Raw genomic sequence first — 10,435 nt, 5'->3', positions numbered from 1 at the left:
ATAATAAAAGACGTATTCTCCTCACAAACCATGAGAAATACATAATATGTATTCAGAATGTTCATGTACTTGGTTAGGCTTACAAAAAATAACAACACAATGTTTTTAGGATCTTATTGCCTAAGTCTAATTTCTTTATTAAAGTTTATTTTTTATCCCAGTGTCCAAATGGATGGAACGTCTAACAAAACGTCTTGTGGTGGTGAATGCTTGTGGAACATAAAGTATCCTTGAATTTGGGCAGGGCTCACCACTTTCTTATGCTCCAATACCCTATAAAAAAAATAAAAAGTTACATACTCAAAACTTTTTGCAACCAAGTGTATTTACATAGGATGTTACAAAAATACCCTTGTGGGTTAAGCGTAGAAATTTCTTTAAACTTCTGCCCACTGTATATGAAAAAGTTAAATTGAAATACATAAAAAAGCTGTCCTTACTTTCTTGCAAAAGTTTTTGCGTGTTCTGGTGCTTCTTCTCCTTTATAAAATCTTAAAAACATCAGCTCTATTTGGTCTTGATCACAATAGCCTACAAACTCCTTCATATCAACTCTGCCTGGTCTAATCAAAGCAGGATCCAGTCTGAAAAAAATCTGGATTATGACTGTGAATGTTCAATACGCATAGCTTATTATCATAACAGACTTGCTTGCCTTCTGTTACCTACCTCTCTAAATAATTTGTAGTCATGAACACTATTCTGGCTTCAGTAGAGGCAACACCATCAAGACAATTGAGAAGTCCACTAAATGTTACACGATTGAGACCTTCATATGCGGACTTTTGTGCAGTGGTATCTTCTCGAGAAACAAAGGCAGCATCAACATCCTCTAATAATATTATTGACTGCTGTGGTGCAACACTGAAATTCAATTGTACTTAAGAAACATAATTCTTGTAATGTTGGTATAATACTGCAGTGCCAGTATGAACTCTATAATTCCTAACTAAAGGCACAATGCGGATTAGTATTGTATGCTTTTATAGTACACCACGGTACTATTTATAGCGGCCTTTAATTCTTATTTCGTCTTAGCAATAAAATGCATGATGGTAACTGGTGCTGAATTGGAATAAAAAATAAACTATTTTATAAAAGGAATTTAGTGGTTACATACCTCAAAAGATGGTTTAGCCTGTCATCAGTGAGTCCTCTTTCAGACAAATTAAGTACACAAATATTATATTCCAATTCTCCTGCTAAAGCCATAATGTATGATGATTTCCCACATCCAGGTGGACCATACAGCAAGTAACCTGGAAATTGATAAACAGAATCAGAAAAATGCTACATTATATACACCTGCTCATGACAGCTAAACAACATTTTGGTATGGGAAGCAGTTAGCCCAGCTTGCAAATGTAATGCATATTTTAATTTAGTGAAATCTCAAAAAGATTTCCTATTTACCTCTTCTATATGGTATTCCTCTGTCAGTATACCAATTTGGGTTGTTGATGAAGTCCAAACAGTCATTTAGAATTTTATCTGCCAAGCCAGCCCGTAGCACTACGCTGTGAAGTGGGCGTCTTCTTCTAGGATGTCCAAATGGACGCCATTCAGAGCCCATGGCTGTGTACATAACTATCATACCTTCATGCTGTTTTAGAGCCATTGTTCTTGCTGTAATAGGAACAGTGGTAATGATGTAAGTTTTGAAATAATGAAGTCATAAATTCTACCTCAATTATTATGTAACAGGTATGCAATACCATTACCTTCTTCTAAGATGTTGTAATATAATTCCTTATTTCTTCCAAATGCTGTTAAGGTAACTGTTTCCCATGGCACTCCCATATGGAGATCTAATGTGTGCTGTTCTCTGGTACGGTCAACTTTTATCCATGTGCCACCATACCTGAAATTATCTATATGATAAAATTTTGGTGGAGACCAAATTGCTCTGTATTGAGTGAAATCTCGACGACTTACCTAAAGAAATGTTGACCAACGCTAGGAATAAAATCGTATTTGGTTTTTATTTGGCCAGTGTCTTTTTGTTGGAAAGACGTTTCTACACTCAAGTGTTGAGTCTGTCTAGCACCCTTGTGGGTTATCCATTGCAACAACCACTGGTAGGACTTGTCTCTACACGGGACTTCAAGTGTGATCATACAATGCCTCCGAAACAGTATCATAGACGTCTGCACACCTCTTCGTAGTAACGCTGCACCGGCGCCGATACCAAACAAACCAAATCCAGCACCAAAATATGGATTTTGTGACAATGACGCGATATAATCCGCGATCGCCATATTTCCTTTATTACAGGTTTATTATAAATAAAGAAGCAAGTTTCATTTAAATTAAATGTTTCGAGTTTTCACATTATAAAACTAATCCATCCATGCCCTCTTTTGACGCTGACAGTGACAGCTATTTGTTGATTTTGACATTGACAATCAGCTGGTTGAAATATGTTGCTATCATCAATAATCGAATGAAAAAGCTATATTATATAATTATTATAAGAATATTCATATTTACCTTAGTAAACCTTTTTTATTTTGTTTTAGGTTGTTTATTTTTTTAATATTCATAAAAAATGCGAAATAATAATTTTATTTTGTCTCTGCAATACTAATATTGATTATATTCAATCATGAAGATAAAGCGATTTAATCTTATACATAGCTTTCAAACGCATTACACTATAAACTTAAATAATTATTAAAATACTCTTCAGTGCATGATATTTGAAGAAGTGACCTATGATGCCAAGGAAACTTTTTTCATTAGTTTTATCACAATAGCATTAAAGCTGTTTCAAACTATGAACTTCGTGTTTGTTTGTTTTGTACCAATGCAACTTGGTGATGAACGCTCAATCCTTCTCTCTTTGCGTGAGAGAAGGGCTATGCCAAGAAGTGGGACGATCTACGTGGAAGTGGGTACTAATTCTCAGCCACGGATTTTGTTCTCACATAAGGCGATTAGCCAACTGCGCAGGAAATATTATAGTGCACTAGCATTTGCGCAGACACAGGTGCACTCACTATCCTTTATGTAGCCCGAGGCCCGATGGGAAGGTAATCCGACACGACCGGTTAGAGATCAGGCGCATTATTAACGTTACCATTTACGTGCTGAACGTGAATCAATCCTCAACTTCCAGGCTCCGGGCTGCTTTATGAAATTTTCTAAACCCACAAAGTGATTTGGCGCCCGACCCGGGAATCAAACCCGAAACCTCGTGCTTAGCAGCCGCGCTTGCGACAGTTGAACCAATGAGGAAGTTACTACGTAGGTACATCACACGCGAATCTATAGATTACCCGATTGCCCTCACCAATATTTGTTATAAAAAACCAAGTAGCGTGACGCCGCCGCGCGCCGTGCGTCGGTTGGGACAATGATAGGGGTCGCGTGACCCGCACCGCACCACATCAAAGTAGTTTAAAAGCGCATGGGAGACGACTACCTACTATATAACATTATACTTACTCTTTCAATTAGGTACCACAACTTTATAAAACAGATATTAGGTGTATGATTAGGTATAAGTTTAAATATTAAATACAAAGTTCACCAACTGGACTTTGGAAAAGCCTCCATTGAAGGATATTTATTTTATCTCCACTCTTCCTTATCGAAAGAACAGCCAAGGACAACCCATTCACCTTACTTAAGTAGGAGAAGTCTTAAGTAGGTACCTACTTTGATTCAGTCGCTTTATTAAGTGGTTTTAAACATTATTGAACATTTGAGATTTTTATGCCAGAAATAAGTAGGTACCTAATTAGAAATCATTGATAAAGTCGTTGCTTTTCAAAAAAAGTGTGTCAATAAAACGAATATCTACAGGGCTACGGCGCCAGCTACAAAAAGGCGAAATAGAATAACATAGCAAACGTTACTATGTCTTACTGCTTAAGACTGTTGTTGGTTTTGATATTATGTGTAAAACAAGAGGCGGAGTTAGCTATAGCGCTCCGAAAGTTCGTCTATCAGAAGGATATGTCGGAGTACTGCCGGAGGCGTGTCATGCCTTCAGTGTTCCTGGGCAGACAAGTAATCGAAGCCTATTCACAAATACTACACTTTTCTCGATTGGAACTGCCTTATAGTTGCTTTGTTAGTATTAGGTTTGTATGAAGCTTTCAGTTCAATCGGAATTTTATTTCATTTTAACACATGAAACTTTACTTAAACATTGTATAATTCATTGGCAGGACAGAATCAGGGAGTAATATAATTTTGGTAATTCAACTCATGTCCGACCAGAGCTTGATTGATTCTTGTCGCGAAAGTAGTAATCAGCTGCTGGTGTACGAGTTAGGAGAGACATTCGGTGGGTACTGGGGGGCGTTGCCGGATAGTGTGATGAAGATGGAACCAACCAGTGACGAAATCCCGTATACATTGAAAACCACTCAAACTACTACAACCAAAACTACTACTAAACGGTAAAGAAATAGTCTAGTCAATACTATAGCCTTATTAATCTTAAATATTGTATATAGATAGGTACTTACTGTTATTTACGTCAAAATATCTTTCGCGGGATTACAGAATGTTTTGAACATTACAGTTTTCTAGAAGTTTTCAGTTTATTTTTTTTTTGTTAAATAATTTTAATATTTGTAAGATTGGTACGTTCAAGCTGTCGCTGACGTTTAGGTAAAAGTTTTAAGATTTCTAAGGTACCAAAAAATCTAAGATTACATTAATCTCATGTATTTCCTCCTCAAAGCACAACAAAACGGCGGACTTGGTCCACTACCGGGAGTTCTAAGGATGCGTTGAAGAAATCTACCAGCCAGCAAGACACCATAGTCTTTGAGTTTCCCATACTCAATGTGTCTGCGACAGTGGTGCCGGGAAGGATTTCCGTAGATAGCGATTTCGAACCCCTGGAAGCTTTTGACGAAGGCGTTCATGTCAAAACATGGTAATTTTTGCCAAACCTTGTTTTTATGTGTTGCTGTAAATTGCTCTAAGAATTATTATTCATGAAAAACCCATAGGTACTCATTTCAACAGGTAGTTTTAGTGAACCATATCAGAAACGAAACCAAGTGATCCTTGTCATTGATTAATCCAATAATTGATTTTTTAGGCCCGGCGTGAGTTACAAGACCAAAATTCTGCCGCTAGTTCAATTCTCGTTGGCAGATGTGGTGAATGCTCGGCGCACGACGGAGGAAGCAGCCGCTCCTCGGTACGAGGTGGACTTCAATGCTGACCTGCTGTATAAATCAGATCCTAGGTGCTTATTTACTTACTCTAAACATTTAAAAAAAGTTAAGCCTCGGCGGATATACCATAGCGGGCAATGTGATATGCCCACAACCCTAATTTATTTTTGAAGTCATATTTATTTCTACTTTTATAACTGTTGAATACTTCCACATATACTCCTTCATATAGGTACTTTTCTATGTACCTACTCTCTCATGTAGGTACTTAAATATCATCATCATCAGCCTATCGCAGTCCACTGCTGGACATAGGCCTCTCCAAGTGCACGCCACTTAAATATAATCAATGTGAATGTAGGTATGTGATTTTATAAATTATTTTTTAATTTAAGGATTGATGCTCCCACAACATACTTTAAGGGCTTGATCACGCCCTGGGTTAGGTACTTCCGGCCTTGTAGAATCACTTTCACTTTTATTATTATTTCAGCATGAAATTTCCGCTACTGCAGTTACCTGTCAAGAGCAAACCACTTAACCACTATAAATTCAATGTTAACAGCAGACTCGATTTCAAGAAAAACAAGAATTTGCTACGTGAAAAAGAAGTCAAGAAATTCTATGAAACGTAATTATTCTAATTCCATAATTCTAGCGATAAAAGTAAAAAAACAAGGTCCCCTTGGCCGAATTTACAAATATGGAAAATTATTATTTATAAGGTTTTTACATGGGGCGGCGGAATTAAAGTAGCCTACACTCATTAAAAATATAAATCCGGCACTGGTCTGTGATAGGCGTTTACAATAAGATGATTTATAATTTCAGTCCACCGTATGTCCAATTTCCAATGGACTCGCAGGGACCAAGCGACATTTTCCCTACATCAAATGACATACAGACAAAACATACTACACATTCTTGGGACGAAGTGAACGCCATCTTGAAAAATCTCAGCAAAACTAAAGACGATGTTCCAAATAAGAAAGTTGATGAAAATCTGGCGAATCTACTGCAGGGGCTTGCTAAGATTGGGCATAATGAAAATGGTTAGTTGCTAATTAATTGTATCAGTCAGTTATTTTGGTGATGATTATTTATTATTAGAAATAGCTGACGACATGCAATAGACTTATCAATCCCCTTACTTTTTTGTTGAAGGGATAATTACATATAGATACATATACTTGAGTCTGTTCATTGACACGAAGTTCATGATACATACAGCATGCAAGATTCATTCATAACTCGAATGTTTTTTTAATTAATACAGTCAGTCTCGACTTGTAAGATTCACTGACACCTTACTCATCTGGCTCTGTGGCAGTTCCATGTATTCGTGCTATTGCGTACCTATCTCTTAACTGTTAATTAATTAGGCACTACATGGAAATGTATCTAAATAAAGCATAAACTTCTTAGAAACAGAAGGTGTCAACAACGAACACGCTTAACTTTTATATCCAGTTCACAAGCGCTCCATCTTTGAGACTGAAAATATGTATCAAAGAAGTGTAACTTTATATTGTTCAGTTAACTTAGTGCCAAATGCTTCATGGTACACTCGACGAGTCACCAGTACGCCTCGGCCTGCCACCATAATGTACCAAACAGGCTCCATAACATGGAGGCAGCCTTCAGCCAGTTACAGGTATTTTCCGATATGGTTAAGTTGGCACTCTTATTAATTCCTTTTGTGGCAAATAGAACGTTTTTGAAGACATGTTTCTGTTAGTAACTATTGAGTCTTCTTCTGCTTGGTAGGGTAATTTTATAGGCATTTGTGAAATAAAAAGCAGAAAAAATAAAACATTCTTTATTAATAATCATTATCATTTATTTATGTTATTATGCAACTGTTAATATGTACCTATTTAAAAAATGAAACTTATTTTCCAGGACAAATTATTTCGAAGAGATTGAAGACTCATCAGCATTCGAGAGAATGACGCACGAAGATAATAAATCGATCACTTTAGACATGACTACGAGTATCAATGATTATGTAACTTTACTGCCCCCTGTTTTAGATGTCGACCAAATCATCCTTAACGGTATTCATTGTACCAGTATTGTATCATTCTCAAAAAATGGCGATGAAAGTCAAAATCGTCTTATGCATGTTTACAGCTACGCAGCAGAGGAATGCATATCGTAACGCAAGTGGCTTCCCAGAAATAACTTCAGAAGATAGTGGCAAAATAAAAACTACATCTGAAACGTATGTCACGTACCCACTACTATATCCTAATATATCCTACTAACATTATAACAATGTACCTACATTCTTAAATATTAGCTCGAATGTTTAAAAATTTAGGTCTCAAAGACTCAGAAAACAGTTTTGAGGAATCATATTTATTCGTACAAAATTGGTAAGTTACGCTCCCGGTACGGGCAGTAATTACCTTGGGAAGCGGGTGAAACCGCAGGAAAACAGTTAGTAACAAATAATGATGTGTTTATTAAATGAAAAAAGATATATCTTATTAGCAATTTTGAAACTGAAATTACAAAAAGTATATAAAACACAAGCTGTGACAACTTACAAGTAGGTATTGTTTTTCAATTGTTTTCCTCAATAATGGGAGGTTGCGTCAACTAATTCTACGCCCACAGGGAATGAGACAGAATCGCTTACAATCACGGACATTAACACATGATTTGTTACCCTATACAGCTAAATTGTTTTACATTGCAAGCTAGAGCACAAATTGCTAGGCGATCGCCTACTCTTGTAATCGTGTATTTCCTTTACACCGATACATACTGCATGAATCTTTAAATTGTAAAACTCCGATTAAACATACCTACTGTATATGTTATTTTTATATGAAGTATTTTCTATGTTTATGTAATTATTCAATTTCATAATCCATGTAATTTGACCTAACATTTTTACCACCATAAGTTGAAGCTGTCTTATTCTCGTTGTTTTTTTACTAGAGAAAGAAAAGAAATAAACTAAAAATAGAGAAAGAAAAGAAATGCACTGTGCATTCTAATGCTATTCACATGACCAATTCACTATTATGTTATAGCATGAAACCCGTGACTCTATTGGACCATGAATCGTGGGAGAACATGGTGCACGCTGCTCCTCGTATGGCTGTGGTGCTGAACTCCGTTACCTCCAGCGAGAGTAACACGAAACACGTAACGAACGTTACACTATTGGGACCAAAGTAAAGAATTGTAGTGGATTTTTGTGGAACCAAAATTAATACATTCAAACTAGGTCACACACAGCCAATTCATACGACTGGAACTATAACCATGGCAACCAAAGGACAGTTGAAAAGAAAAATGATGTCATCATCTCTAGAGCCTTTTCCAGTCTTACCGGATTCAACTGAGTACCAGTGATTTACACGGAACGACTGTCTATCTGACCTCCTCAACCCAGACAACCCACTACCTTGGGAAGATGGTGTCAGACTTACTGGCTAAAAAAAACTGATTTAGCAACAGAATTAACTTTCACCTAAAGTTACTTAAATTAAATTAAGTTTATACCTCACCTGGTACCAGGAATACAGAGAGGCGTAAGAAGCGGTTCATTCACGCGATCCCGATCGAGCACGCGAAGCCGCGTCGCATTCCCGTCAATCACGAGGTGCCCCCGTCCACTGAGCCCGTCGACAGCGTCTCCGACGCCCAGGAGTTTCAACGACTCATTGAAGTTCAGGACGATGAGGTATCCATAAGCTATGAGTTCTGTAAGAGAAATACAAGTTTACATGAGCTTTAATACAAAAAAAAATATACTTATATACTTATAATATACTATACTATACTAATATACTTAACATAATAACTTTTCGAGACAAACAAATGTTTTAAGATTACATTTCTAAATCAACATGAGCTTGATGACTCAATTGGGTTTAAAAACATTCTTCCATGTCAAATGTTCATAGACTACATGACACCAGCTTACCAAATGTGTTGTCAGGCGCAAGACCGCGTGGCCCTACGCTACCTGGGACAGTACGTGGGCCCCGCGCTATTCAATATCTGCGACTTCAGCGAGGCTACTGCCAGACACGTCTACCTCTTCAACTCCTCCCGCCTTGTACTTGCTATTGGCAACTTTACTGTTAGTTCACCATCCTTTCTTTAATATATTTCATCTTTTAGTCAATAAGTACTTAGTATAGATAGTTCAACTCAGATTTGCGCGCGGCCCTATGTGTGCGTCGGCTTGTAAATATACAACTTTCATTCGTGTGACAGTGACGTCGTCCGAGCATGACGTGTTCTTATCGCTTTTTGTTATGGGTACAGTCGTTTACGAAAATACTAGTTATTCACGAAGAAATTATTAAGGAGTCAGGTAAAGCGTTTCAAAAAATTAAACAACATTCAAAGCTTTTTATTATTACCTAAATATAGTTTTTCATTATTTTCTCATACGTCTTTTCAAATTGATATTGACAATATCTAAGAAATAAATGAGGTGAAATATCTAAGATGAATTAAATACTCCTTACATATTTTCTAGCTCGGGGTACGCGGACAATAAATAAAAGTGTGGACTAAGAATGTAAAAAAACGTATCATCATCATCATCATCATCATCATCTCAGCCATAGGACGTCCATTGCTGAACATAGGCCTCCCCCTTTGATCTCCACTTGATCACACAAAAAACGTATAATCTAGTGTAATAATGTAAACAAAATGTGTGGGGAATTTTAAAAAATAATATTGGTTCGCATAATGTCGACCAAAATAAGACGGAAATAATGAAACTCATAAATTAACGTTTAAGTCAAATTGATGAAGGGATGTGGTATAATACTTGTCGACATGTACAAAAGAGAAAAGAAGAATACTATAGACATTTTGACATGGAGTCAGAATTTATGATTCACCTTGAAGAGTAGCGAATCCGAAAATTCATCATTTGATTTTTCAAGTAGCGATTCAGAATCATTATAAATAAATAAACATTAAATTACGTAATAATGTTTTTCTTTAAACAGCCGTATACAACCCCTAAATAACTGTATTTGTACCCGACTGTACCTCTTGTCACGCACACAAAGTCACTGTATATGTACAAGGGTTACCCACACATAAGGCCGCGCGCACGACTGAGTTGAACTTACTATACTTAGCGAGGTTCCTACGTCTGAAAATATAACATAGAAAAAATATGGTTTTAAAAGATAGAGAGTGTTTGATGACGATGATGGTAAAACTTAACAAATAAGATTTTGAATGCCCTCATCATCATCCTCCGAGCCTTTTCCCAACTACGTTGGGGTCGGCTTCCAGTCTAACCG

At 36.8% G+C, this 10,435-nt stretch overlaps 2 protein-coding genes across 2 annotated transcripts; one reads left to right on the top strand and one right to left on the bottom strand.

Annotated features, from left to right (window-relative positions):
- Positions 1 to 102: 102 nt before the first annotated feature.
- On the bottom strand, positions 103 to 2,382 carry LOC124638224 (mitochondrial chaperone BCS1). Its single transcript, XM_047175126.1, has 7 exons — positions 1,936 to 2,382; positions 1,722 to 1,861; positions 1,414 to 1,626; positions 1,121 to 1,259; positions 670 to 864; positions 441 to 584; positions 103 to 273 (listed from the first exon to the last, which is right to left on the bottom strand). The coding sequence occupies exons 1-7, from the start codon at positions 2,256 to 2,258 to the stop codon at positions 153 to 155; spliced, it is 1,275 nt and encodes a 424-aa protein (XP_047031082.1). The 5' UTR covers positions 2,259 to 2,382; the 3' UTR covers positions 103 to 152.
- Positions 2,383 to 3,802: 1,420 nt separating this feature from the next.
- On the top strand, positions 3,803 to 9,190 carry LOC124640138. The gene is made up of 11 exons (XM_047177805.1): positions 3,803 to 4,088; positions 4,176 to 4,409; positions 4,697 to 4,894; positions 5,063 to 5,212; positions 5,635 to 5,772; positions 5,973 to 6,193; positions 6,678 to 6,795; positions 7,044 to 7,365; positions 8,186 to 8,329; positions 8,676 to 8,841; positions 9,100 to 9,190. Exons 1-8 carry the CDS (start codon positions 3,862 to 3,864, stop codon positions 7,300 to 7,302), a joined length of 1,545 nt encoding a protein of 514 aa, XP_047033761.1. The 5' UTR covers positions 3,803 to 3,861; the 3' UTR covers positions 7,303 to 7,365; positions 8,186 to 8,329; positions 8,676 to 8,841; positions 9,100 to 9,190.
- Positions 9,191 to 10,435: the final 1,245 nt, after the last annotated feature.

Source organism: Helicoverpa zea, chromosome 2 (assembly GCF_022581195.2).
Source record: "Helicoverpa zea isolate HzStark_Cry1AcR chromosome 2, ilHelZeax1.1, whole genome shotgun sequence".
NCBI lineage: Eukaryota > Metazoa > Arthropoda > Insecta > Lepidoptera > Noctuidae > Helicoverpa > Helicoverpa zea.
The sequence above is the reverse complement of the archived record's forward strand: the minus strand, read 5'-3'. Positions and strand labels throughout refer to the sequence as shown.

Excerpts from the sequence above, each read along its gene's own strand:
- LOC124638224 (XM_047175126.1), bottom strand. The coding sequence starts at position 2,258 with ATGGCGATCGCGGATTATATCGCGTCATTGTCACAAAATCCATATTTT. Across the intron at positions 1,260-1,413 it reads AGGAATACCATATAGAAGAG|GTTACTTGCTGTATGGTCCA; the intron begins GTAAATAGGAAA and ends ATCAATTTCCAG. Across the intron at positions 865-1,120 it reads AGGCTAAACCATCTTTTGAG|TGTTGCACCACAGCAGTCAA; the intron begins GTATGTAACCAC and ends ATTGAATTTCAG.
- LOC124640138 (XM_047177805.1), top strand. The coding sequence starts at position 3,862 with ATGTCTTACTGCTTAAGACTGTTGTTGGTTTTGATATTATGTGTAAAA. Across the intron at positions 4,895-5,062 it reads GGCGTTCATGTCAAAACATG|GCCCGGCGTGAGTTACAAGA; the intron begins GTAATTTTTGCC and ends TTGATTTTTTAG. Across the intron at positions 6,194-6,677 it reads GATTGGGCATAATGAAAATG|TTAACTTAGTGCCAAATGCT; the intron begins GTTAGTTGCTAA and ends TATATTGTTCAG.